Source organism: Tamandua tetradactyla, chromosome 8, assembly GCF_023851605.1.
Source record: "Tamandua tetradactyla isolate mTamTet1 chromosome 8, mTamTet1.pri, whole genome shotgun sequence".
NCBI classification, from domain to species: domain Eukaryota; kingdom Metazoa; phylum Chordata; class Mammalia; order Pilosa; family Myrmecophagidae; genus Tamandua; species Tamandua tetradactyla.
The window spans coordinates 121,549,639-121,577,622 of NC_135334.1; the positions used below are offsets into that span (position 1 = coordinate 121,549,639).

Consider the following 27,984-nt stretch of genomic DNA (forward strand, 5'->3'; position numbering starts at 1 on the left):
TTTGATGGGAGGAGCTGCAAACCCACAATTCACAGTGGACTCACTGCCCTCCCTGTACGTGGGACATGACTCCCAGGGATGTAAACCTCCCTGCAACGTGGGACAGGACTCCTGGATGAGTTAGGACCCAGCATCGTGGGATTGAGAAAACCGTTTTGAGCAAAAGGGGGAAGAGAGAAATAAGACAAAATAAAGTCTCCGTGGCTGAGAGATTTCAAGCAGCCGAGAGGTTATCCTGGGAGGTTATTCTTATGCATTATAGAGATGTCCATTTTTAGTCTCTGGTATATTGAAGTGGCTGGAGGGAAGTCCCTGAAACTGTAGAGCTGTGTTCCAGGAGCCTTGATTCTTGAAGACGTTTGTATAACAATATAGCTTTTACAATGTGACCGTGTGATTGTGAAAACCTTGTTTCCACAAAAGTGAACAAGTGGCTGATGTTCCCTTTATTCAAGCTGTGGACAGGTGAGTAAAAAGTATGGACAAAAATATAAATAAATAATGGGGGAGTGGGGATAAGGGGTAATAAAACATTGGGTAGATTGCTGTACAAGTGATCAATAAGAGTGAGAGAAGTAAGGGGTATGGGATGTATGAGTTTTTTTTCATTTTTCTCTTGTTTTTCTGGAGTGATTCAGATGTTCTAAAAATGATCATGATGATGAATACACAACTATGTGAATATATTATGAGCCATTGATTGTGTACTTTGGATGGACTGTATGTTGCCTGAAGATATCTCAATAAAAATATTTTTTAAAAGAGTTGCGGCTGCAGATTAAGACACACTTGGGGTGAAATCCTGGCTCAGGTACTTCCTGGCTTTGTGACCCAGGATCAATGGCTGTACCTCTCTGAACCTCGATACCCTCAACTTAAAAACGGAGGTAACGACGCTTATTTCTTCGAGTTCTCTGCATGTTAGATGAGAGGATGCTGGAGGAGGGTCAGCACGCAGGGTACACCGCCTATCACTACTGCCACCTGCCGCGTGCTGGGTGCAGTGCTCCGTGTGTGCCACAAGCTATGAAGAAGGCGTTATTTTGATTCTAATTTTACAGACAAGGAAACTCAGAGGTGCACAGTTCAGGAACTTGGTTGGACCCCCAGCTACGTCTGGCAGAGCTGGGATCTGATCCTCTCTCGGGCACCAAAGCGCCCACCTGCCCACCTCGTGTGGCGCTGGAACCCGGAGTCCATGTCTGCCATCCACACTCCGCTTGCATCATCTGACTCTGCCTGACTCTTCCCAGGACACACGTCTCCTTTCATTTGTCCAGGCATCCAGTCCTCAAGCCTGGCCCCTCAGGTGTCATCTGTAATGGAGGCAGCGTATGATACATGCAGGTAGCCCGCTATTAGCTGCAGCATTTATTGTGCCTCATAATTGCTAAATAGCCAGAGTTGGGAGAAACCAGACCCTGTCCTGGCGAGCAGCTCTGCCTCAGTGGGTGGAGGGGAGAGGTGCCAAAGTCTCACCTCCTGAGAGCCTTCTCCACGTCCCACTAAGGTTGCATCCAGGCAGAACCTCAGAGAGGGGCTGGGTCTCAGGAGGAGCTGCCAGGTCATCGGGTCCCTGCTGTCATTTTATCTATGAAGATGTGGAAGCCAGAGGGAGGAAGTGACTCATCCGAGGTCACAGAGCAGAGACCTGCGGAGCAGCAGACCGTGTCTCCAGATTCCCAGGCCTGTGTTCCCCTGCGGTCCCTCCCTGCCTGGACGTCTGCCCCGTGGAGCAGGACTGGAGTCGGCTGACCGGGGATGGCTCCTGGTTGATGCTCACTGGCTCCGACAGGCCAGTGCCTCCATCTTCCCGCACCTCGGTGCCTTCTGCTGTAGAACAGACACAGTGCTTCTTGCCTCACTGGGCTTGCCTTAGTTTCTGAGGCTGCTGCAGCAAATTACTGCAAACTGGGTAGCTGAAGACAGCAGAAACTGATTGCCTCGTGGTTCCGGGAGCTGGAAGCACAGCACCACGGTGTAGGCAGGGTCGGCACCTCCTGGCGGTTCTGAGAGCGGATCTACTCTGCGCCTCTCTGCCGGCGTGCGGGGGCTACCAGGAACCCTTGGCTTGTGGCTGCATCACCTCAACCTCTGCCTCTGTCTTCACATCACCTTCTCCCTGGCTGTCTTGTCCCCTTCTCTTCTCTTCTAAGGATACTTGTCATGGAATTTAGGGCTCACCCTAATCCAGGAGCTCATCTCAAGATCCTTAGCTTAATTATATCAGTGAAGACCCTTTCTGCAAATAAAGTCACATTCACAGGTTCTGGGTAGAAATTGTATTTTTGGGGGGGTAGGGCACCATTCAACCCCTGAGAGGAGGTGTGGCCAGCCAGGAGCCGGTGTTCAATAAATGTCCTTTCTAGTCCCTCTTCACCTATCCAAAGATGCATGGCAGACAGGTGGAGTTGAGGTCAGCCGGTTCCACAGGGAGAGGGTGGTTTGGTGAGCAGAGGCCCTAGGGGTTCCTGGTCTAATGGGGGACAACAGCCAAAGGAGTAACCTACGAGAACAGTTAGCTGTGGTCATGCTCACCTGGTGCCAGGTGCAGTGGGGAGCCCTTTACCTGGGGCTTCTCACTTAATCCTCACAACATGCCACGGTGCAGGTCACAAATGCCCATTTTTACAGATGAGAAAACTGAGGCCCATGAGGTTAAGTCACTTGCCCGAAGACACAGGCACACGGTGAAGATCTGGGATCCAACCCCAGGCGTGCCTGACTTCAGAGCCTAGTTCAGGATCCCTGTGGCAAGAGGAAGGTTAGCCTGCTTCTAGAAGGCTGGAGATGGGGGTGCAGACTGGTGGGGTGACCTGGGGATGGCATTAGGGGGAACTTTCTTCTGGAAGAAGAGAGCCTGGGCTTGGGGCGGACGGAAGGGACAGGGCTCCCATAGCCACGGAAGATGGTCAGGTTGTTTAAGGATCAGTTAGGCACTGGCGTGGGATGCTCAGAACAGAGGCTTGTTAAGCCATGAGGCCTGCACACCTGTGAGTCTCCGCAAACTCTCAGCTGCTCACGCCCACTAGGAGAATGGACCTGGGGCAGGGGAAGGGAAGGGTCCTCCTGGTCACTCCCCTCCTCTGCAGCTCTCGCCTCTCCAACCTCGAGAAGATCTGGAGAGAAGGACAAGCAAATAGGACCTTGTGCAAATCTAGGTGATGAGAGAGGCGTAAATGCCCTAATGCGTGCAAAGCCCTTAGTCCAGCCCCAGCCTTACTGCAGGTGTTGCATAATTAACATTCGCTTGGTTCAGTTGCAAACCATGTACCAATCCTGGCTGTGTTCCAGGAGGCTTCTGGAGGCCCTGAGGGTGCAGACATGACCCTGCACCTTTGGGAGCTCACAGGAACACTGGCCGACGTCCTTACGGGCACCTGGTGTGGGAGGGGCCGTGGTGGAGGTCCACACAGGCTATGCATGGGCCCACTAGGAAGACACCGAGCTCAGCCTGGTGGAGACAGGAGGGGGAAAGCAAGGAAGGCTTCTTAGAAGGGGTGATGCTTGTGATGCATGTTGAAGGATGAATAGGAATTAAGTGGGAAGAGGGTAGGTAGAAAGACAATCCAAGTTGAAGGGACCCGCATGAGCTGACTAGTCAGGGAGACAGGACTGGAGCAGGTGGCCAATGGGGAGGTCAGGGAAGGGAGTATCAGGTGTGGCCATGGGGGGTCTCCGAGGGCCCTGCCGTCTCCTGAAGAGACTTCTGCGGGTTTTTAGCTGGGGAGTGATGTGGTCCCATGTGCTTTCTGGACAGATTCTTTTGGCTAAAGGGAGGCAGTGGGTTGAAGCGGGGAGGCAGGAGGGAAGGAGGCCAATCCAGCGACCGTGGCCATGGCAGGATGAGAGAGGAGGCCAGGAGCACCGAGAGCCCTGGGATGGAGAGGATGGTGTCTCCAGAGTCCAGCTCAGAAGGCAGACGGCATTTCATGAACTCTGGCCACTGCTCATCTCAGCAAGGTAGAATCCTCCCCATCCTTTGTCCTTCCCAAGAAGACTGCTTACTTCAAATCTTGGTTTCATCAGTCACTAGCTATGACTTCAGGCAAGTCATCTAGCTGCTCTCTGCCTCAGTTTCCGTCTCTGAAAAATGGGCACAATAACAATGCTTACCTCATAGGTTTTGTGAGTTCATACACGCAAAGACCCTAGAATGGAGCCTGGGACACACTGGATGCTCAGGAAATATTGTTCTTAGCCACATGACCCCAGGAAAAAAACCCTATTTCCTTTCGCCGCACACCAAATTTATGAGAAACCCTTGGGGGCACCCCGGGAAGGACAGCTGCTATGAGCCTGGTACCCCTGGTTCAAGTTCGCTGCAAGGTTTTTCTGAGTGGTCTTGTGTTTATCACCTGGTGGCCTGGGACCTCCGTCCTCACCTCCCAATAAAGTAGGAAGGGGCTGTCCGAGGTGGGCTCAGTGACCTGGGTCTGAGGGGACAGGCTTGCCGTGTGCCCACCTAGGCCCTGGACTTTAGACGGACCTTGGTTCTAGTCCACGTGCCCTTGGCCGTAACCTCCACCCTCGGCCCCTCCGGCTTTGCCTTCACCCAGCTGGATGGATGTAGGGTTTGGTGTGGCACACACTCCACACGCTGGTGCAGGGAGTAAATGTGATGATTCATGTAAAGCACAGGCACGGTGGCGCCTACCAACATGAATAATTATAAGCCTCGCTGTCACCCTTCGGGTAGGACTTATCCTCCAGGTCCAGCTGTGTCCCAGGGAAGGATGCGGGAATTGTCCCACGCGCTCCACACCGCTGCCACCACCTCGTGCCCATCCCACCCAAAACATGCCCGAACCCTGCAGCAAGCCTGGTGTACACCCACAAACTAAAGAGAAACCAGGACAGGCTCGATGTCTGGCTTTGTGTGCCATGGACAGTTATTTCCATTCTGAGCCTTGGTTTCTCACAGCTAACCTGGGCCTCCAATCCCTGCCCGAGTCTCTTCCCAGAGAGCTATGAAGAAAAAGTGAAAATATTGACTAGCCACGCGGCTCGGGCAACTTGGGGTATGTTTGATGCGGGCTGGGGGCTGCCCTCTACTTCCCCTGGGGGACGGAGAGGGGCTGCACCTCACTGGTTATAAGCCGCAGTGCCAGGCAGGCAGTAGGTGCTCAATGAAAGCACACAGCGTGCTTGTGACTGCATGCCGAGCTGGGGCGGGGAGGCTCAGGGAGGTGGGGCGCCTGCCCAGCGCACGTGGGGGGTCATGACCTGGGGAAGGTTCAGCCCCAGGAGTGGGGCCCGGACCCCTGGGGGGATGCCCACACCCCGGGGCTGGCCTGGTCAGCTGGGTGGGGTGGGGGGTCCGTTCTCAAGGGCCTGAGCTCTGGTGCTGCCTCTGGGACGGGGCACGTCCCTAGGGACTCTGGCCCCTCGTTTTCTTGTCACCCTGCAACCAAGCAGAGGCATCGAGTCGTACCACTGAGCCTGCGTTGCGGGAGTCTCTCAGGAAATCTTCACAGGGGGCGGTTCTGGTGGATTTGTTGTTTTTCTATTACTGTGATGAAGTGCATATAACATGAAATGTACCACTGTAACCATGAGGGTACGACTCAGTGGCATTAAATACAGTCACGATGCTGTGCGGCCATCACCAAAGATTTTGTTTTTCATCTCCATTTTAATGATGGAGAGAGCAAGACACAGAGAGGTGTAGTGCCTTGCCCAAGGTCACACAGCAAATGAATGGTAGAACCAGGGCTTGAACCCAGGCCAGCTGTCTCTACCTTCTCACCCCTAACTCCCGCCCCACAGGGTAAACTGACGCTCCCCTGAGAGGGGTCGTCATCAGCCTCCCTCTCTACCCAGCGGGAAGGTGGGGCAGGCCACGGGCCCCCCGGGGCGGGCTGGGAGGGGACAGGTGCTCTTTCTGGCGGGGTGCCCCAGCAGGAGGGCTGAGGTGCTTTGCTCTTCTGCAGGTGGAGCATCATGGAAGGTGACTGTCTGAGCTGCATGAAGTACCTGATGTTCGTTTTCAATTTCTTCATATTTGTAAGTATCCAGAAACTCGCCCGGGGTCTCCTAGGCCTTGGCTCGGGGTCAGCACCGCTGCTGCTTTGCAGTAGCTGTGGTGGGTTGAGACTCAGGAGCCCGGCAGAGGCCAGCACAAGAGGCAGGGGCGCCTCCCCAGCCAGGTGTCATGGAGTGGTGCCCACCCCAAAAGGCGCCCACCCCACAGGGCACCCGTCAGAGGGGAGAGGTATGTGCAGGCCCCTGGGATAGCTCAGCAACCCCAGCAAAGGGGCTCGGTCCCGCCACTCACCTTGGGTCTGACCCTGGTCGGGGGGCAGCAAAGGGAGCCCCACTCAACCTGACCCCCCAGAGCTGAACCGATGATACAGCATTTGGTATAATCAGAACTGTCCCTGGGATTAAAGACCCCAGTTCAGATCCCAGCTCTGTGTCCCTCTCCGGAGGGTGTGAGAGCCCACGCCCAGGGCGGAGGAAAGCAGAGCCCTGCAACCTTGTCGGACGTGGCTGCAGCCTTTGGCCTTGCCGCAGCCCGTCTCTGGAAGAGCAGATGCCCCTGGGAGAGACCCTGGCTCTGTCTCAGTTGCTCTGCTCTCCTGTATTTTTCATACGTCTTGGCAGCTGCCCTGGGTTGCCTTCCCTTCCCCGTGGTCCTGAAGAGCAGGGACCCCACAGAGAACTCTGGGCGCCGCTGACAAACCCCAGCGCCCCATTTCAGGTCCAGCCCAAATTCCACATGCAGTCGTTGAGTCCCACACCTCCACCGGCCACCAGGAGTCATGAGGTTCCGCAGAAGTTTTGTAGGGAGGCATGGGAGAGAGAGTTTGCACAACACACGTAGCATGAATATATGCTGTGCGGTTGAGATGTCCTCCTTCTCACGCCCCCACTGCTGGGCCCTGATGAAACCTAATGCCTCATGCTTTGCCCGGGCCACCCAGTGGTCCTGGGGCTGGCACTGCCCCCTCCACCCGGCTGAAGCTTGGCAGTGTGCAGTAGCCACCATCTAATATTGCCTCTGGGGGCCTCAGTCCCCCACCACACAGAGGGATTTCAAATGTGGTGCCAAAACAGTGATGCCGAGCTGCAGAGTCCCTGCAACAGATTTGCCACCAGTGCTTGTCTGTGCCCAAGAAAAAATGAAACAGACGTAGTTGAAACCTGCTAAGCGCATTCACACCCATTCTGTCCTTTCGTCCCAGGGCTGCCGCCAGAGATGGGAATTAGTATCTCCTTTCAACCACGAGGAAGCTAAGGCTCAGAGGGGTTAAGCTGCTTACCCAAGGTCACACAGCTAATAAGTGGCACAGTCTTTCTTTGGAGTAAGCTGCCTCTCTCCAAAGATAATAGGCACAGAGAGAGATGGGCGATACATGCAGATCCAGATGTAAATGAGGCCGTGTTGAAGCCTTAGTTCTGAGGGTGGGAGCCCAACTTGATGGCATGTCCCTCGGGGTAACCCTGGAGGGGAACTTTTTTAAGGTCCTTGGGGTTGGGAATCAGGAGGCCTGAGATTCAGCTCTGGCTCTGCCACAGACTTACTGTGTGACCTTTGGCAAGCCACTTGCCCTCTCTGGGCCTCAATGTGGAATGGCAGAGTTGGATTAAGCGCCTCATAATCCTGTAGTTCTTACAGGCTAAACCACGTGGTCTTCAACAGCCGGGGTAGGGTGTGGTGGAAGGTTGGATTTGGAGGATGCATGTTCTAGTTGAAGGTCAGACTAACAAAAGTTTAAAGCAATTAAAGGCTCTGTTGGGACAGTGGTTCACACCACAAGTGGAATCCCTGCCCAGCTCACCAGGCACCCTCAGCCTCTGCCCCTGGGGCCCTGCCTGGGGGAATGGAGTGTTGTATGGGTGTCTCACCTGCGCATTTGCCTATTTCTTCTCTTCCCCCTTGACCTCCGGGAGCAGCTGGGCGGGGCCAGCCTGCTGGGCCTCGGCACGTGGGTCCTCGTGGACCCCACCGGCTTTCGGGAGATTGTGACCGCCAACCCCCTCCTCGTCACGGGCGCCTACCTCCTCCTGGCCATGGGGGGGCTGCTTTTCCTGCTCGGCTTCCTGGGCTGCTGTGGGGCTCTCCGCGAGAACAAGTGTCTGCTGCTGCTGGTGAGTAACCCCCGCCCGTGGGCACCCGGTGTGGGGGGGGCTGCCGACGCCCGGGTCCTGGCTTCCATTCAGACACTGACAGTTCTTCCCAAACGCAGGCTGTCAGCGCCGGAAGGACCCAGGAGACCAGCTCGCCCAGCCTCCTCCCCGTAGTCAGTGGTCCTGAAGCCCAGAGAGGGTCCCCCAGGGGCTTGGAGGCCAAGACAGAGCTTTGCCTCACCATGACTTTGGGAGGGCTGCTCCCTTGCAGCCCCTTCCTGCCCCCTGCTAGACTTTACTCCTTAACCAACGCCGTGCCCGCACCCTCACCCTTGCAGCCCCTTCCTGCCCCTGTTAGGCTTTACTCCTTAACCAACGCCGTGCCTGCACCCTCACCCGAAGGCACGCCCGTGTCCCTGGAGTGGGAAGGTCGCCAGCCTTTTCCGTTTGCGGCCCCGGCTTCCGGAGCCTGCCCTCTGCCTGGTCCGCGCCTGCCACTTGGCGAGCTGCCCCGGGTCAGGAAAGCCAGGCCGAGGGGACACCGGCCACCGTGTGATGCTTTGTTACTAGCTTGCTTATAAGAACACCCTCGCTAGCATGCTTCACTGTTGAATGAACCCCTTCGCCTCTCAGACCTCCAATTCTAAGCAGAAATGATGCGCTCTCTGAAGTGTCTCTATTCATTAAATAGTCCTCAAATGGCCGTGTGGGTGCACGGTTCACTGGGCGCTGAGGCTGCGTCAGTGACCAGGAGGTACCATCTCCTGCCTCCAAGACAAGTCGGAGGCAGCCAGGCAGAGTGAAGATGGGCGGGCGGGCGGCGGGCATGGGTTCGAATGTGTGTCCGGCTGTGTCCCTGGCTGGGCCCCTCTGGCCCCGCTTCTTTCCTCTCCAAGCTTCGGTGTGCCTGCCTGTCACACGAGGAGGCTGACAAGCGCCGGTGGGCTCCCACGGGCCGTGGCCTTTGGGCTTCTGCTGCTTCCCTGGCCCTGCTGGACAGGCCTTTTCTCCCCAGGGGTCCTGCAGGCTCAGGGCCACGACGTGGGAGCTGAGCCCCGTCCCACTGAAGGTCCGCGAGAACCACCCTGCCTGGGGCTGTGTGTGTGGACGGGTCCGCTCCATCGCGGTAGGGGGGTCACAGGATGGGGAGACTCAGGCTGGCCAGCTGGGGCGCTTCTTTACATTCTACGGACAAGCACCCAGAGAACGTCGGGGCGCACAGTGCCCCCCTGCCAGATTAGCACGCGCTGCGCCGCACCCTTCCGTGTCACGGTGAGAGAGTGAGATCCGCTGTGCAGCGCGTGACCCCGGAGCCTTGGGTCTGCCTGGCCCTGGACAGGGGAAGCAAACACCCCAAACTTGCTTCAGAGAGAAACAAAGAGCTCCTGCGACCGCCACCTGGTGGGCAGGGACGGGCCGAGCACAGGAAGGTCTCGACGTGGAGGAGGCCAGGTCCCGAGGCACACGTCTCCCTTTCGCCTCGGCCTCCGGGGGCTCCTGCGTTGTTAATGGGCTCGTCTCCCAAGCCGAGACAGGGAGGCAGGCTGGGAAGGAGGCTGAGGCGTCTCCAGTCTTCTCCAGCTCAGTGCCCCCCTCCAATCTGCCAGCTGGATGAAGAGATCCTCTCCCCAGCACTTACAGAGAGAGCAGAGAGAGGAAGAGACGTGCCAGATCCCCCTGGGACGGGCAAGGTGGGCTGCGGCCCCTGTCCTGGCTGCCGGCGGGGTCCCGACCTGATCGCACTCCCGCCCCTCGCTTCTGTCTTTTTTCTCCCACTTGCTCTCTCCCAGAATGATCATCTTTATGTCTGTCTTTTCTCTCTCTCTCTGTTTTTCTCTCAATCTCTTTGTTTCTATCCCCACACCCCCACTGCATGCCCCTCTCCCTCTCTCTAGCTTTGCCTCTGCCCGTTTCTCTATGCCTCCCTCTCTCTTTGCAGCCCCTAATTCTCCTCTCTGAGGCCGGAACCCTGCAAACAGTTGTGCCCAGGGTCACGGTTTGGTCAGAGACAGGTTTGCTGGGGCCCCGGTCTCCCATCTCCCAGCACAAGGCTGGTCCAGGCACTCCTAATGTGAAATGAAGTCCCATGGTTCAAAATCCACCTAAATTTACATGCAAAATGTTCCAGGAGGGCCTTGTGTGTGTGTGTGTTCGTGTGTAAGCTGCACCTTCTGGAAGGTTTTCAAAGAAGTTCATGACCTAAAAATAAGAAGAACCACTTCTTGCTTCCAACCTGGACCTGGCTCCGTGGTGGTTCCTGCTGAAGAGGGGCACCGAGCTGCATCCCTGCTGGCTGCTGGGGTCCTCCTAGAACCACAGGAGCACCTCCTGAGTCTGCTGGGGAGGACGGAGGATTGCCTTCCACGGGGCTAAGGAGCACCGTTGGCCACTCAGGGACTGTGGTTTACAGGTCTGCAGAGGCAGCAGTTCCTGGAGGGCAGGGTTAGCTGAGCCTTCTGCTTCTGCTCTGAGGCCGCGAACTCACACGCCCAGGGCCCTCAGGCTGGCAGCAGTCTGTCTGATGGCCAGGTCACCTCGTGATCAACTTATCTAAGGACACATTTCCCAAAAACTCCTGCTGATCGTTTACAGCATTTAAACCCACACTAGGACAAAGCCAGCCCACTCCCGGATGAAAATCTGGTAGCATCTCTTTTTCCTTTTTGCTTACCTTTAAGCATTTCAAGGATTTTTTAAGCCAATTTATCTAAAGACTCTCATTTTTTAATATTATACAATAAAGGCAAGCTCAGTGGAAAAGTGAACTGCAAAAAGACGTGAACCTTCTGAAAAGAGATTAGCAAGCTGAGCTGTACATGAGGTATGTAACTTTAGTAAATATTTATTAGGATGAGAACTGAAAGCAGATGTACCCATAAGCAGATGGATTAGAAAAGACTGGAAAGGCTCATGAGTGACAAAATAGTCGTTTCTGCCCTGATGTTAATGTTTCCATCCTAAGCAAAGGGTTGTCAGGTTCAGGAGTAACTGGCAGATGTGGCCCTAGGCGAGCAGAGTGAGGTTAGGTCATCTCCAGGCGAGCAAACCTGGGGAAAGCCAGAGGAGGCCCCAGGAAGCGTGGGGAAGCGTGGCCAGACCAGTGGTCCCCTGTGTTTGGCACCAGGAAGCAATTTCCTGCTGCAAGGGGCAAGTCTGCAGAAGTGGTACTGCTAAGGAGGCCGATGTGCCACCACCCTCCCCATTCCCTCAGGTGGCACACATGTACCTACACTAGGGTCATCCCTTGGCAAGCCCATGTTCCAGGAGGGAGCAGGGGGGAGCTGTACCAAGCCCCTCCCTCTGGGAAGTCACTTCCCTGGCCCATGTGTTACCAGTTCATCTCTTGACGCTTCGGCTCAATGTAAACTCTGCCTCATGTGCCTTTGTATAGCAGTGCCCGGCAGTCTGCCTGGCACTGAGTAGGTGCCCAATAAACAGCTCTGGAATGAAGGAGCGGAGAGGAGGCAGGCTGGGAGGTGTGGGTAAGAGCATGCCTGGGCTCTCGAGGCAGGGGAACCAGGGTCCCAAGCCCTGCTCTGCCACTTCCTGGCTGTGTGACCTGGGGTGGGTGACTTGACCTCTCTGAATCTCAGGATGCTCATGTGGAAACGAGAATAATAATACCACCTTCCCAGCTGTCTTGGTTTTCCAGGGCTCCTAGAACAAATGCCGCGTGCTGGTCGGCTCAAAGAACAGGGACTTCCTGGCTCACAGTTTGGAGGCGGAAAGACCAACACCAAGACCAGCACAGCGGGCCGAGCCCTCTCCCACGTCTGGAGTGTGCTGGCGGTGGCTTGCTGGCTTTCCATCTCTGCTCCTGCGATTGGTCACTTTCTGCTCCCCCTGTGGCTTGTCCTACTACTGTGTCCACTTCCCTCTGCTTATGAGGCCTCCAGTCGTACTGGGTAAGGCCCACCCGATTCAGTTTGGCCTCGTCCTCAGAGATGCCATTCACAGGTGAGTCCACAGCCGCAGGACTGGAGGGGCAGGGGCTGCGCTTGGACATGGCTTTGTGGGGGACACGACCCAGTCGACCACACCAGCCATCGTGCTGTGCTCATGGCTCAGAGAGAAAGCACACGCCTTGCTCAGCTCTGTTCCTGGCTCACCTCCACACGGATAAAGTGGCCCACGGAGCCATTGCAGGCCCATTGCGAGTCTCAAGGCCTGAAGTTCAGGCAGGTTCCAGGATAACCTGTTGGTGAGAAGCTGTGTCCGGACTCCGAGGCTGGTGTCCAAGGACCGGCCGGGCCACCGATCACCAGGCCCCTCAGAGCCACGGCTTCCCCAGCAGTAAAATGGGGGTGGTGACAATAACCTCTCCCGCCTCGCAGCACTGCGGAGAGCTAATTGGGATGGCCCACGTGGGTCCGCAGGCATGTGGCCAACGGCCGCTGTGGCTGTTTTTGCAGAGGACACCGGCACCAGCCCTTGTTTCAGGAAGGCTGTGCTTCCTCCCAGTTCTGAGCCACCGTCCGAGGAGTCCTCATGTCATGCCAGCCTCATGCTGAGCCCTTTCCTACGTTATCTCCTTTAAGCTGTGCGAGGTCATCCTGCACGAGAGCCGGGAGAGCACGGGGCGGACAAGGCTCGGGAACCTGTCTTAACCATCCATCATACCTGTCTCCGGCACGTCAATAGCCCAAGCAGCTCATCCGCCTCGGGTGGACAGAAACCGTTTCCAGGGCTGCTCTTTGCCTGTCCCAGGATGTGCCAAGAGCTCGGCTGGGAGATAGGCGTTCCTTACAGAAGTTGCACGAAATGGAACCAGACAACAATCCATCACCAGCCAAATGGAAGTGCCAGGACCTGTGCCAGGGGCTCCGTCACTGTCAGGAGAAAGAACACACCTCGGTGGCCACTCAGCCAGGAGCCGCTCAGCCGGGAGCCGCCCAGCCTTGGCGGGGGAGAGCTGGAGGCGAGACGGAGCGAGGTGAGATGCCCAGGCTTCGGGGGTGGACAGACCCTTCTGGCACATGACTCCCTGGGGGGGGCTTTCTGCCCCCCCCCCCCCCCAGACCTCGGCCCGGAGTATCTCCAGCCTCCAGGGAGTGCAGGAGCGTTTGGCTTGGGGACAGAAACCCTCTTGATGCTCCGGGCAGGGACGCAGCTGACCCCGGCAAGGGCCCACTGACCACGGGAAGCAGAATCCCGGAATTCCGCCACACTCTTCATCACACACGGGAGCTGCGGTGCTGGGAGAGCACTGGCTGAAGGGCACAGGGTTTGCTCTGAAATTTATAAGCTGGACACCTCTGGGCTACTCCTTTCCTTTCTCTGGCCTTCAGTTTCCCCAATTGTGGAAAAGGAGGATGAGACATCAAAGAAACCGTCTAAAAAAGCATCCAGCTCCAACACCAGACCAACCTCGATGGAGCCAGAAGCCCCATCCTGGGCAGCCTGGACCTGGTGGGAGCCCGTGCAACCTCACAGGACCGCGGCGCTCCGGGGACTGCGGCATGGCGGAGCTGAGTGCGGCGTGAGGGGTGACGACAAAGGCTGAAGAGCAGAGCTGGGGTGGGGAGGTCATCCCGCGTCTGTGCTCGCTGAGCTGTCTGAGTGAGGGGTCGTCCCTGGGTCCGGACGGTGATGGGGAGGGAATCCCACGTCTGTGCCCACTGAGCTGTCTGAGTGAGGGGTCGTCCCTGGTCCGGACGTTGACAGTAAAGCAGACGGCACGACGGGTCTAGGAGACGTTTGATGTCCGGTTCCAGGCGTGAGGGAGTGTTTCTAGCTCCATCCCGAGGTTTCCTCCTGAAGCGGCGCAGAGCCCAAGCGCTTTCGGGAACAGGGTGGTCGTGGGGCAGCTGCAGCCTCTAAACAGGGAAGGAGCCTAAGTGAGGCCTGGGAATAAAGTGACCGAGAAACCCCGTTTCCGGCTGAAAGAAAAAGCAAGTTCCAGAACAGAGGCGCCGACAGCCCTCTGAGCGTCTTGGGAAGGGCTGAATGCAGCTCGAGGACGGGGACCCTGAGGCTCGCGTAGCACACTGCCCGTGAGCTGGGCTTCCCTCTCCTTCCCACGCGCGTGATGACCTCGGCAGCACAAGCGTTGCTGGGGCTTGTTGACAGCAGGCGGCTGTGCACGTGCACATCCCTAATTTCTCCGTTCTCCACAATGAGTTCCCCCAGCCCCACCTGGGAAGTGGGCCCTGTCATCCCATCTTCCAGATGAGGAAACTGAGGCTCAGGGAGGGAGGTGCTGAGCGATGGTCTGAAGTCGAGGAGGCAGCCTGACCGCACGCCCGGGGCCTCTGCCTCCTCCCAGCCCCTGCACAGCCGGCACCGGTGCAGGTCTCAGGTGCAGCCGAGCAGGTAGCCGGCAGGGTGTGTGGTCCAGTGCCCGTGTGGGCACGGGGATTAAATTGGCTTCCATTGCTGCTGCTTTCCAGGTGAGCTGATGACTCCAGGGGGGCGTGGGATTCCACCTGTGTGGATAATGAAGCAAAGCCATTTCTGCCTTCTGCCAACAGCTCTGGGCCCAAAACATGCCCACGGGGTCAAGGGGATGAGACGTAGAAGAATATCAAGGTCTCCTCCTGGCCTTACGGCGAGGCATTCATTCACTCGGTAGCCGAGTGCTGACACCTGTGCTGCCCAGGCCTTGGGCATTCAGAGAGCTGAGTCACAGCCCTTGCACAGATTAGGGATCTAGTGGGGTGCAGCCTCTGCCATGTGGACACTTCCATGGGACACTGTGATGTGGGGGGCCCAGGGGAAGGAGTGCTTCCTTCTGCCTGGGGAAGTCAGGAGAGGCTTCTCACCAGGAGAAGAGCTGGGGTTTACCCTGATCTGGAAAAATGAGCAGCTAGTTGGGGAGGAAGGGAAGGGCATCCCTGGCAGAAGGAACAGAGTCTATGAGGGCCCTGAGATAAGAAGTGCATTGGCTAATTTGGCATCAAGAAATGCAGTGAGTGGATCTGGGGGCTCTGTGCTGGATTTCACACTCCAGCCCCTGCATTTTCAGATTTGGATGAATGCGCCACCTTTCCCCCTGTCTTGTGCCTCTATTTTGGCTACAGATCAACAGCACCTTCCCACTTTCCATGGGAACGAGGGGTGGGGAGCAGGAGGTAGGTTAGTGGGGTGGGTAGAGAAGCCTGCCACAGACCCAGCTGCCCAAGCCTCTCAGAGGGCGGCCACACTTAGGGTCCCCCAGCGTCAGTGGGGCAGGTAGAGGCGGCCCTGGTGCGGGTGGCATTTGGGGTGGGGGAAGCCAGCCAGGGATCCACAGGGGCACTCAGGATTCCCAAGCTCAAATAATCTACCTGGAGGGGACCCCACCTGGAGGGGAGCAGACGGGTTTCATGGTCTCCTTCCAGGGCTGCCCAGTGCGGTTGTTCAGGTCGCACACTGCACAGAGGGTGCCTCATCTGAGGGTGCCGTTTGCACAAAAGGCATGTTTATTTGTCTACTTTTCCCGGATTTTTATTACAACCTGATTGATTCCAAGGACAGATCGTTAGTATGTTTATTTTGAAAAAGGGGCAGGGGGTTGCTTCACAAGGTCAGTATATTATAGCGATTGTGCGGTGGGTGGAAGGACGCCAAGATGCCGCATTGGCGAACCCCACCCTGACCCCTTCCTGCCATGGCCTGGCTGCTCTGGCATGCCCTGGGGGTCACGAACCTGCCCTCCTCTCTTTGCAGTTCTTCCTGTTTATCCTGGTCATCTTCCTGGCAGAGCTCTCAGCCGCCATCCTGGCCTTCCTCTTCAGAGAGAACGTACGTCCAGGGCCCTATACCTCCCGCCCCGGTGCCGCCAGTGAGCAGTCAGGGGCCGTTCCAGGAGGGCCTGGCAGAGTGGGCGGAGGCAGCCTCTCCTCCAGCACTGCTGCCCCAGACCCTGACCCACCCCCGGCTCAGGGGGCCCACGAGCTCTCCCTGAGGGGCTTTCAGAAGGACAGACTCCAGGCCCGTGGGGGGGTCCAGCTCTTCCAAAGCCCCCAGGGCAGCCCCATACCTGATTCTGCGATCCTCTGCCCATACCTTGCCCCACGATGGTCCAGTTGTCATCCTTGGGTGGTTTAGGGGTGCTCAGAGGGGCTCCCCCTGAGCCTCAGAATGTAGGAAGATGGGTGCTCTCAGGCAGGCCTGCCCAGCAGCATCTTTGGCTGCTCTCGGACCACCTCACTCCGGGGGCTCAGGCGCCTCCAGGGCACCAGCTCCCTCCCCTAAGGACACAGAGCAGGGCAGGGGGCAGCTGAGGGCCGGAGGCACCAGGCTGGCCCTGCGGGCTCAGAAGAGTAGCCTGGGGGGTGGGGGGCAGCCGCCCGCCCTGGATCAACCCCCCTCGGAGAGGCTCCGGGCGTGCCCCGGCCGCAGGTGTGCAGGGCGCTTGGCACTGCCTCTTTTAGGAAAGACCGGTGGTGAGCGCCGATGTGACCTCGGGGCTAAGCAGCCTGGGGGGATCCCAGCGAGGCAGCAGATGCCAGGCCCTCCCTCTGACTCCACCCCCCACCCCCGGGCAGGTCTGGGGTGGGGGCAAGGGCCGCACCGAGCCGTGGGTCCCAGCACACCCCTCCCTCCGCCCCCAGCTCACCCGCGAGTTCTTCACCAAGGAGCTCGCCAAGCGCTACCAGGGCGGCAACGACACGGACGTCTTCTCCGCCACCTGGAACTCCGTCATGATCACGGTCAGTGAGCCCAGCGCTGTTGGGGCAGCCACAGCCACGACGCCCAGGGTGGCAGATGTCCGGCCGCAGAGCCGTCTGCCCTTGCACCCACCAGGGCGTCTCCCAGGGGGCCCGGCGTGGCCTCAGAATCGGCAGGGCCATGGCATTCCAGGCTGACCTTGCTGGGCTGACCTTGCCGGGCAGTCCAAGTCAACACTTAGGGTGGAACCTGAGACTTGGCTTCTCGGCCAAAAGTAGCTGTCACAGAGGAAACTGTACTCACAGCAAGTGCTGCTGGATGAGTACAAGTAAGGTGGGCGTTATCACCCCCTTTTACGGATGAGGGCACTGACGGCTCAGAGAGGCTGGGTGACCTTCCCAAGGTCACACAGGAGAGGCGGGACAGCACATGCACCGGGTTGCCACACTCCTCATTTAGGGCTCCACCTGCTCTGCCCCTCTGCCCCCGCCACCCCCACCCCGCCCCCAAACCAACGCTGGTCCTTGCTCCCCTCCTAGTTTGGTTGCTGTGGTGTGAACGGGCCTGAAGACTTTAAGTTCGCGTCGGTTTTTCGGCTCCTGACTTTGGACAGTGACGAGGTCCCCGAGGCCTGCTGCCGGAGAGAGCCCCAGAGTCGGGAAGGGGTCCTACTGAGCAGGGAGGAGTGTCTCCTGGGGAGGGACCTGTTCCTGAACAAGCAGGTACAGCTGGCCTCCCAGCGGGGTATCTGGCCTATGGGGACTGGGGCAGCAGTGTTGGGGGTCGGGAAATGCTTGGAGCCAGAGGATCTGGGGGTGCCCCCACAGCCCACCAGTAAGGCGCCCCGCAGTCCCCCGGGCAGGCACCCCAGCCCTCCCACGGGAATCTCGGCTGTGGTCTTTGAACTGCAGCTGATGGTCAGCACATGAGATCCAACCAAAGGGGGCAAAGCATGAGGATGGCAGGTAGTCTGGGGAAGGCACAGGTCAGAGGAGTGGGCATTTAGGACCGGGATCTAGGGGCAGGTAGGAGTTTTCCTTTCTTCCAGGCAGAACAGTCCCTGAGCGTCCCACAAGGCAGGTTGGGCACCAGAACCGGACGTGGGGAGGAGATGGGTCTAGTTTGGAGAATGCTCACAGTTGCCATGTGGATGCAGCCCCTGGTCCCCAGGCAGCAGGGTCCCCCTGACCTGACTCTCCAAGGCCAGAGCAGCTCCCAGACTTCTTTGCTTCTCTTGCAATCCAGGGACTTCGTCTCAGCCTCAGAAGAAACCTTTCCCTTCCTCTGCCAACTCTGGGAAAAACAGAGGCCCTGGCTTTGCCCCTCTCTCTAAAACCGGCAATGCCCTTATTTTTTAGCCCTCTCGCCTCACTGACCAGTCCTGCCCTGAAATGTGAGTGTGCATGTGCGTGCATGCGTGTGTGTGTGTGTGTGTGTGCCAGGCTAGGCAGGAGGGGAGGGAGAGAGATCGAGGGTGGACTCCACCGTCCTCCGAGTCTGTTGCTGGGTTAAGCCTTTAATGAGAAGGTCTGAGAGAGTCAGAAGCAGGGGACACAGCAGGGGTCGGGAGGCAAGGCGCCTCTTCCTGTGGGGCGCACAGCCTAGTGCGAGAAAGCTGATGATAAACAAGTGAGACAGACCAGAAGTCATCATTACACAGGACAATACTTGCTAGGAAGAAAATGAAACCAGACACTGGGCTAGAACTGGCCTACCCGAGGCGGGCCTCTGCGTGTCCCAGAGGAGGTGGCAGGGAGCTAAGGCCCTGGCGTCTGTCGAGGCCCTTTCTAGCCTCGTCTTTGCTCCATGAGCTCAGTGCCCCTGTCCCTGCGCCTGTCCCTGCCCCCTGTCCACGGCGTGTCGGGACTTGGCTAGACCCGGGAGCTGAGTCCTCTGCCTCTCCAGCCTGGCCCTCCTGGATGGGGGGACAGGAAATGAGGGTCCTGGTATCCAGCCCCTGTGGGCTCAGGGTGGGGACGGCCACGCCAGAGGTTTGGTCCATAGCCTTGGGGAGACCTGCATGGGGAGAGGCCGTGGGATGTGATGGAAAATTTTCAGGCTTCGGTGTATGTCAGGCAGCCTGGCTGGATTCTGGGCGCATTACCTGCTGCACCACCTTGGGCCGGATACCTCTCTGGATCTTAGAGTCCCCGTACTGTGGCAGAGACTGCTGACTGCCCCGTGCCCCATTTACCCCTTCCTCCCTGGAAAGAGTGCTCCTCAGACTCCATCCCCTCAGGTGAAGGCTGCTGTCCCGGCTCCCTTGCAGCTAGGTCATGTGGGACCAAGTTTCAGCCAGAGGGAGGCGAGCAGCCTCTCCTGCTGGGTGGAATGCACCGTGGTGTCAGGCCATCTTGGGCTTTGCAATGAGGGAGGGGACCTAGGATGGCAGAGCATCAGGAGAGAGAGAGCCTGGACCACCAACAACTCCTTGGAGCAGAATAGCTGCCATAATTCAGGATTTCATATGGTAGCAAAGAAAAGAAAAGTCTAACTTGTCTAAGGGGCCACTATTTGGGATAGTTGCTTGCAGCCAAACATACGTCCTTCTAATGCTGCTTCTAAATTGTTCAAAAAGGCTTTTCGTGGGGCCCTGTCCCTTTGTGCTTTGTCCTGGTGTGCTTCCCGCTTGTGGCGTCATCGTTAGGACGCCTCTTTCCATCTCCTGGGCACAGCTTTGAAATCAAAGCTCTTCAGAGCGGTCTCTGCAGAGCCGCGTTAATTCTTTATGATGTCTCCTCTCCTTTTCCTCTGGAGAATCATCTGAGAGTGACTTCTGGGATTTCTTTTCTGAGACGCTCGGATTCCTCTTGAGGATTCTTCCCTTTTAAAAGCTTCTACTGTGGGGCTTCTCCATTTGTTTTTCTCCTGAAACCCACTTTCCTGAAGGCCAGGATGCATTTATGGCTTTGTCTCACATCCGCATCACAAGTCCCGAGTCAGAGCAACCCATTTGACTGTGAGTAACTGAAACCCCAAATAAAGGACCTTAGGTAACTTTTGGTCTGTATTTTATACATGGAAAGAATTCTGAAGACGGTGGCTGCTCTCATTGCATTAATAGCTCAGTCCTGGCAGTCAGGGTGTGGTCTCTCTCAGCCTTGAGGCCTTTCCTTGTACTTGACGGCTGCATGGTGGGAAAATGGCTGCCAAGGCTCCAGACATCCCACCTAAGGTCAAGGCAGGGAGAAAGGGAAAGTGTGACATCAGCTAGTTTCCCAGAAAGCATAGCGGACTTCTCTCCGGGTCCTGCTGGACAGGACTGTATCCCTTGGCCATCAAGCGCTAAGGCAAGGGGCACTTGTCAATGGGTGTGGCGCTGGCCCACCAGCCCTGTCCACCACTGAACTCCACTGAAGAGAAACAAAGCCCCAGGCTCCCCTATTGCTGCGAGTGGAGCCAGCACGGTAGCCCCTCCCGCGCATTTCCCCAACCCTCCAGGACAAGGCAGTCACCAGGCAAGTCAAGAGCGTGTTCTCCCGGAGATAGCGATCCTGCTGGGCCTCGACTCCAGGCCGGCACAGTGACCACCCGTAGGGAACTCCCCATATTCCCCTTTTGACTGGTGGTCGTGAGTCTTCTCTCCCACTGCATCACTCTTTCTCTGCTTTGTTCCTATCCCCGTGCTCCCCACCTGCTCCCTCGTGGATTGTGAGTGTGGGTGTCACTCTCCTTGACACAAACTGCCATACCCTCCTCCTCCTGACAGGAGAAAAGCACCCTAGCTGAAGAGAGCAGCACGTGCAAAGGTCCTGGGGTGGAGGAAGCACCTGTGCTCCAGGAGCCAAGCAGAGAGCACTGTGGGTGGGGCAGGGCCGGCTCGAGGTGCAGGCCTGTGTGGGTGTCTTAGTGTCCTAGGGCAGGTGCTGGCACATTGGACCCCAAAACCAGTGGCTTAAAGCCACAGAAATGTCTTGTCTCAGTTCTGAAATGAGGGTTTCTGCAGGGCCGCGCTCCCTTAGGGTCTGCAGGAAGCATCTGTTCCGGCCCCTCCCAGCTTCTGCAGACACCCAGCAACCCCCGGCCTCTGCTCTGGGCCCCAGACGCAAATCTCTGCCTCTGTCTTCACAGAGCCATCTTCTCTCCGTTCACCTGTGTCCACCACCCCCCCACCCCCCAGCCCGTTTCTTCTGAAGTCCCAGTAGTATTGGGTTATTTAACCAGTTTGGCTTCATCTTAACTAATAACATCTCTGAAGACCCCATTTCCAAATAAGTTCATATTCATGGATTGGGGGTGAGGATTTGAACTTTTTGCGGGGGAAGGGGCACAATTCAGCCCACAATGGGGATTATCGTGGCGGCACCGCTGGCCTGTCCGGAGAGCGGGGATGCAGAGAGGGGGCCAGTGCAGGCTGCGGGAGGAGGCCCCTCCAAGTGTAAGGATGGGGGTGGGAACCCCTCATGAAGGGGAGGGCAGGGCTCTCTCCAGGGCCCAGGCAAGCGAAGCCCCCTCCCTGCTGCTGCCGCCTCCCGTGGGAAGTGCGGATAAAGCCTCTTCCCCACGAGGGCCTGCAGAGGTCTGCAGAGTGGGCGCTGGCCGGAGGATCGCGTCCTTCGTCCTGTCCGTCCTCCCGCGTCTCACCTCCTCCGTCCGAGACCATCTCAGGTCACCCCCAGGGCAGTCTTCCTGGGCCAGCTGGTCTGCTGGGTGGTTCCATCCCGGGACCTAAATGGTCTTTTGGTGCCAAAGCCTGGCAGAAAGGAGGTGAGCGGTCAGGGCCCTGGGTGCTGCAAAGCAGGCTCGGGGCTCGGGGCTGTGCCCTTGCTGACAGGGCCCCCAGCGTCATGCCAGTCCCTTCCCCTCCCACTCCCACAGGGCATGCCACAGTCAGTGCCCTGCTCAGGAAGGGAGGTGCTGCCTCTCCTGGCCTTTCTGATACAGATGGGGGGGACGGGGAGAGGGCTGGCCTCATTGTGTCCACCCCCAGAGACACGGAGGGAAATCCACATGCACAGCTCCCTGCCCAGACACCTCCTGCTGCTCAGGGTAGGTGTCCAGAGGGGCACAGGGACGGAGAGGATACTGCCAACGGGACTGAGGTCTTGCTATTTGCTAGATGCCATTCAAAGTGCTCTACCCGTATTATTTTATTCTCACACCCATCCTATGAGGAAGCGCATCCAAAGAGCCTCATTTTACAGATGGGGCAACTGAGGACAGAGAGGAAGGGAATGGCCCAAGGTTGGACACAAGCCAGTAGCAAGGCTGGGCCGTGAGCCCTGGCAGGCAGGTGGGCTCCAGGCCCCATGGGGAACCACTCCCCGAGTTATGGCTGCTCCCATCTGGACAGTCCCTTGACCCACGAGTGCTTTACACACCCAGAGTGCATGTGCCGGGGCTGGGCCGGCCCCAGCCGAGTCGGCACGTGCAGGGTAAGATGACAGGAGGCCAGGGGCATCCTTCCCAGGGCTGCCCTCACTGCTCCCCAACCCCAAGAGTAGGTCAGCTTTTCGTGTTCTCCGCGTCAGGGTTCTGAGGCAGTAAGACGAGCTAAACGGAGCAGGGGAGTGGGTTCCAGCAAGGTCTGCAGGCAGGTCTGGGCTGGCCACGGGGCCTGGTTGGGTGGACAGGCTGCCCTTTCTCTGGGTCCCTGGCCAGGCTGTCCTGGGTGGGGCCTGCTGCGCCCTCTTGTGGCACTGTCCTAACCATACAGCCCCCGGCCAGGCTGCCAGGGACACAGCACAACTAAGCCTGGAGCTCATCTCGGTTCCCTTTCATTGTGAAGCCACCGGGGGCATCTGCTCTCAATGCAGATTCCCAGGCTCCACATCAGACCCACTGGTCCAGAGTCTGGGGGCAGGGCCTTGCAATCTGCACTGTCAGCTACCTTCCCAGAGGGCTTTGGTGCATGGTCAGCTGGAGAGCACCATGGATTCGGGTTATTGTGCTGGCGGGGTCGGTTTAATGCCCTCTGCTCCATGGAGCGCCAACTCGTGCATCCCACATCCCTTCCTGCCCAGTCCTGGCCGGCCTCCACCAAGTGGGCACCCTGACGCCCACCCTGGCCACGACTCCCAGGCCAGACCCTGCTCTCTACCCATCTGGGCCTGGCCTCCTCATGTCCACTTCCAGCCAAAGAGGCTGTACTTCTGGGGCGCTGGCAGCGGGGGTGAGTGCCCAGGACACTCGGGTATCAGCAGAGAAACAGCAGTGGCCGGGCATGATTCCCCACCCTCCCACCAGCCTGGGGACCCTGCTGGGCCCAAAGGACATGCACGCTCTTCAGGAAGACAGAGGGCTGGACTCTCCCCTTCTACATGCATGCTCCTCCAAGGCAGCAGCCTGGGGGAAGGGGAGACCAAGAATGACAGGGCGTGAGACACCCAGGGTCAGATGGGGTAACAGCTATGGACTGAGAGCTCCCAGCCTTGCCCTATCGCATTGACTACTTGTCTGTCTGTGTGTCCCCTGTTTCGGTCTGAGTAACCCCAGGACCACGGAAGAAAGCAGGGTTAACCTGGGAATTAAGTCCACTTAGAGGGCCATGCTGTGGGCTGGGCTGGCCCTGGAAGGCTGCAGGGTGCCCTGGGGTGTGAGCTGGGTTGGGGCCTGGGCTATATTTCCGTGGGGCAGGAGCTGCAGCCAGCCTCCGGGCTGGTGATGAGAACGAGTAAGGTGGGGGGCAGGAGTGGGGGTGGAGGGGACAGGGAGAGCTGGGGATACCCAGGGAGCAGCTGCTGACAGAGCTGGGCGCTGCCACGTGGAAATGACAGCTCACCTCGCTGCACCGTCTGATAGTTTCGAGAGCAGTAAAAAGGTCAGTGAAATTCCCCATTTCCCAATCACTGTGGCAGCTACAGAAAGTGGGTGTGTGGCTGGGCTGGCCCTGCGGCCGCAGCCTCCCTTCACCACTGCCCATACGCTGTGTTTGTGGCCCTCGGGCCAGTTCCCAGCCTCATACCCGTTCCAACCCGGGGCGCTGACCCCAGCTGACCCCTGTGGCTGTGGCCTCACCTCTGACCCTTCCCTCCCAGGGCTGTTACACGGTCATCCTCAATGCCTTGGAAACCTACGTGTACCTGGCTGGAGCCCTCGCCATAGGGGTGCTGGCCGTTGAGGTGAGTGTGGCCCCCTGTGTTTTCTGCGGCCCCGAGGGGCGGCATTCGCGCCAGCCTGCAGGGCAGAGTCCCTGGCCTGCATCCCAGCTGCCCCCACCTCTGTTTCCTTAACCCACCTGGGGGCCCTGGACGGCAGGCCCCGCTGCGACCTTCCACTGCCTGAGTCCTCGCTGGGCTCGAGACGACTGCTGAACAAGTGTCCCAGCCGTGGGCACAGGCAGCTCAGAGGAGGGACGCTGGGCCTAGCTCAGGCCCTTTCTCTGTGGGGTGGGCAGGGCCTTGCGGCCTTGTTAGCCTCATAGTGGTGGCCTGGGTCCCCCCAGCTCTGGAGTCTCCGAAAAGGTGGGCAGCTGCAGTTCTTAACGACCACCGCCAGGTGGCGCGTCGGCTACAGGAAGGAGCGGTACCCTCCCCCTGCCCTCCCCCGCTCTCCCCTCCCCTGCCCTCTCCTCCCCTCTCCTTGCTCTCAGATTGGCTGCTCTGGGAGATAGGATGGGCAGCATTCCTCAAGCTGTCCATTCCAAGAAGGGGCATTTGGGGGGACATAGCCAGGCTGCAGTCTGTGGGGAAACGCAGCGAGGCAGCCTGACCCCCAGCCCCCTGGCCTCCCTGCAGGGCCGCTTTCAGGGGTCCTGAGAACACCAGGCACCTAAAACACGCCGCTTCCTGCTCCTCGCTGTGCCCTGCAGCCCTGCTTGGAGCCGCTTCCAGCAGGGAACTGGGAACAGGCGAGCCGGAGAGCTCTTAGCTCCATTCAAGGTGTCAGCAAGCCTGTGTGGGGCCCTACTATGTGCCAGCTCTGTTCTAGCTCTGGGGACAGAGAGTGGGCAAGGCCCTGCAGAGGAGGCCACAGACAGCGAACAGGACACAGACTCGTGCTGGGAAGGGGGGCTCAGGGGTAGCGTCCCATGAAGGGCACCGGCTTAGGAGCTCAAGTCCCGGACGCAGGCTGTCGGACCTGGTGCCTCCTGGGCACACGGGGCTGACAGCTGTGCCTCAGGGCAGTGTGGGCTGCAGATGCAGGCCGGCGGTGTCTGCCTTGGTGGTGGCCGAGCATCTGCTGCCCTCACAGCCAGCCCCACTCACGAGTCCCTAAGCAAGGTAGCCTCCTGCTGCAAAGACAGACCTATCCTGTGGCCACAAGTATCTGCAACTCTGGTCAGAGAGGGCTGTCCCTGAGCCAGGCCTCTGCCTGTCCCCCTCCCCAGACCCTCAGACAGGTGTCCGGTCACTGTGCTGTCACAGCTCTGGGAAGGGCAGCCTGTGTGTTGCCTGTTAACAATAGTCCCAGGGACACTTTACAAAGCACCTGCCATATTGTGTCATCAGGTTGCTGCTCATACTTAAGGCCGGCACCTCCCAGGAATCTGGAACCGGGAGCAGTCGGGGGTGTGGGGCGGCAGCGTGTGGACTCTCACCCTGGTTCAGCCTGGAGCTGTGTGACCAGAGGCAGGCCGCGTGACCTCTCTGTGCAAGTCCTTGTCTGCACAGAGGCTCCCGGGAAAGCCTATGGAAAGGGGCCTGGCTGTCGTGAGCCCCGCGGGTGAGCAGGGGCTGGGATTGGAGCTGCGTCTCCTTGCCCACTTCCCCACTCTCTCCAGGCGCAGCACACATGAAGGCTGTGGGATGGCCAGAGGGGCCTGCCCAGGTGGAATATCAGAATCCCACCAGGCCTGTCCTGCCCAGAGGCGGGTGGCCACAGAGGGCCACGGAGGGCCACAGGCCCAGCCTGACTAAGCCACCTCCTGCTTCCTTTGCAGCTTTTCGCCATGATCTTTGCCATGTGTCTCTTCCGTGGCATCCAGTAGAGGCTGTGGCCTGAGGACTGAGCACTCACCTGCCCGCCACTGCCCAGCACCCTGCACCCTCTCCCTCCACCCCCGACCTCCTGGCCCCAGGGGAGGAGGTAAGGGCCAGGAGAAGGGGTGGAAGGAGGTCAGCTATTTTTTTTAACAAAGCAAAATGAAGACAAAATGATGGACAGAAGTACCCCGCTGGACTCTGGGATGGGTGCCCCGGGCGCTCACGGGGAACCCAGTGCCTGAACCCAAAATGCAGACTGCACTCGATACCAAAGGAGCGTCAGTTGCAGGGCCCCCCTCGGGCCTGGGCCCTCTCTCACAGCTTCTGGACCTGGGGCCAAGGAAATGAGGGTTTAGGCAACGGAGAAGCAAAAGCAAAAGCAAATCTTGGGGAGAAAGTTGCGAAACCCAGGGGGACCTCCAGGAGACTCAGCCACCACGGCCTCGAAGTCTCAGACCCTACAGCGGGTCTGACCCCTCTCCGGGCAGGGGCTGCGAGTGGGCTGTGGACACTGTATCCAAGAATGGCCCAGCTGGCAGGGCCCTTGCTTCCCTCATCTGTTGGACCAAATGATCTCAAAGGCCCAGAGAGGGGCATGACTCGTCCAAAGTCACACAGTGTGACAGTCACAGAAACCTGGGTCATCTCCGGGCAGCCTGTCACTCCATCCAGGGCTGCATGGGTTCCCTCAGATCTGCTGGCCACCCCCCTCCCTGACTCCAGCATCTGGGTTTCCTGGGAAGAGAGAAGGCAGACAGGCCAGGACTATTTCCCCCGGCTCTAAAGCTGAGAAAATTCTGAACTTTGTTCCCTGGGCCCTCATTCTGGTCTCTACCCCCACACATCACTTTTTCTTTTCCACACTGCCCCCCTCTCCCCACCACCCCATTCCCTTCCTGTACTCCCCCAACTCCGTGGCTCCCAGGGCTAGAGGGAACCCCCAGGGTCAACCAGCTCCCCCCACCTCCCCAGAACCGAAGCTCAGATGTCCTTCATGAGGTCCCTGCCAAGACTTCTCCACCCTCTGCTTTTCCACCTCTAGGGACGGGAAGCTCACTACCTCCTGAGGCAGCCCTCTGCCTCTGGGCAACTCTGACTCTGGCCTCAGCTCAGTATATGGAAGAGCTCTCTGTTTTTCTGTGCTTCCGTGGTATCTCCCTTGCAGTCTCTCGTTCCTAGACAGTGTCTGGCTGTGAGCCCTTGGTCTCCAGGCTCAAGAGCCCCAGGCATCTCAGCTGTTTCTGCTGTGGCACCGTTTCCTGTCCCTTCATCATGCACAGCACATTTCTGAGTTTTCCCTCCAGGCCTAGGTGGGCACGGGGGGGGGTCTTCCCTCCCCCCACTCATCCACACACATGCTCCGGCCCCAGGTCAGCCTCTTCTGCACCGGCCTCAACTTCTAGACGAGGGTGGGGCAACTGCCGTGGGCTTGGCTGCGGATCTGAGGTGTGGCTGGGCTGCGTGGGACAGGACAGGAGACCCTAAGCAGTGCCGTCTGCCAGGCTGTGGGGACGGAGGGAACAGCACGGTGGTTCATCTTCTCTCTCCACTGTCCCCATCGCAGTCCTGGGAGGAGCCGGTTCAGTCTCACAGGCCCCTGGCACCCTGTGCCCACTCCCAGCCTCCCCTCCTGCCTTCTGGTCACCTGCAGGTATCAGAGCTGTGCGTGCAGCCCCAGCGCCGCCCAGCCTCTGCCCCCTGAGATGCAGCCAGAAGCTCTGTGCTGCTGCAACGCCCAAGCCTGAAGCCCACCCAGCTGCCCCTGGGCTTGCTAGTCCTGGCCACCTCTCTGGGCCTCCAAGCTGGCTTGTCTCACACTGTCCCTGTCACAGCCCTGATGACTCCATGAATCACGCCCTGAGGCCCGGGGGAGCCAGGAGCTGCCACCAGTGCCCAGCCCAGCCCGAGGGCCAGGGCTCTGCCCCGCTGTAAACCCACTCAAATGCGTCATGCCAGCTTCCTGGGAGAGGCACAGGGCTGGTCTGACTGATCTTTCCCAAAAGCCCAGGCTAAGTGGGGTTCAGTGCCAAAATGGGAAGCCCGGGGCTCCAGCCCTTTGGGCCCATCTGGCCCCACTGCCCACATGGGTCTGGGGCCTACGGGCAGAGAGAAGGGCAGTGGGCATCTGACTCACCCACTCTCCTCCAGCCTCTTCCTTCCCACCCTCTCCTGGGCCCATAAAAAAAGTTAGAGAGGGAAGGGTGAGAGGAGGGACTTGGTGGAAAGAGGGACATCAGATTCAAGGGTGCGATCGAGGCATCTCCAAGGCTTTTCCTTAAAGGATCCAAGGAACCCTGGATCAGTTTGACTCCCTTTTAGCCATTTGATCATTCTCAGGCCAGGAAGGGAGAGCAGGTGTCTCTGCTCCTACAGCACTAGGCCAGGCTGGTAGCTATCCGCAAGACTGCCTGAGGCCCATCCTGGAGGGTCATAGAAAAGAGACAGCCCACAGAAG

The 27,984-nt window shown here is 58.5% G+C and overlaps 1 protein-coding gene across 14 annotated transcripts in view; it reads left to right on the forward strand.

Annotated features, from left to right (window-relative positions):
- TSPAN18 (tetraspanin 18) overlaps positions 1-27,141 on the forward strand; it is a 183,729-nt gene extending 156,588 nt beyond the window's left edge. For 7 of the 14 annotated variants that reach the window (XM_077114474.1, XM_077114475.1, XM_077114476.1 and 4 more), the window contains 7 exons: positions 5,934-6,006; positions 7,900-8,094; positions 15,721-15,795; positions 16,608-16,706; positions 17,205-17,387; positions 23,643-23,726; positions 25,487-27,141. In XM_077114474.1, coding sequence (XP_076970589.1) covers positions 5,944-6,006; positions 7,900-8,094; positions 15,721-15,795; positions 16,608-16,706; positions 17,205-17,387; positions 23,643-23,726; positions 25,487-25,534 — 747 coding nt within the window. In that variant the 5' untranslated portion in view covers positions 5,934-5,943 and the 3' untranslated portion in view covers positions 25,535-27,141. Of the gene's footprint in view, positions 1-3,844; positions 3,964-5,933; positions 6,007-7,899; positions 8,095-8,192; positions 14,391-15,720; positions 15,796-16,607; positions 16,707-17,204; positions 17,388-23,642; positions 23,727-25,486 lie in introns of those variants that run through there. The other 7 variants (XM_077114478.1, XR_013156959.1, XR_013156955.1 and 4 more) reach the window with 7 other exon arrangements.
- Positions 27,142-27,984: the final 843 nt, after the last annotated feature.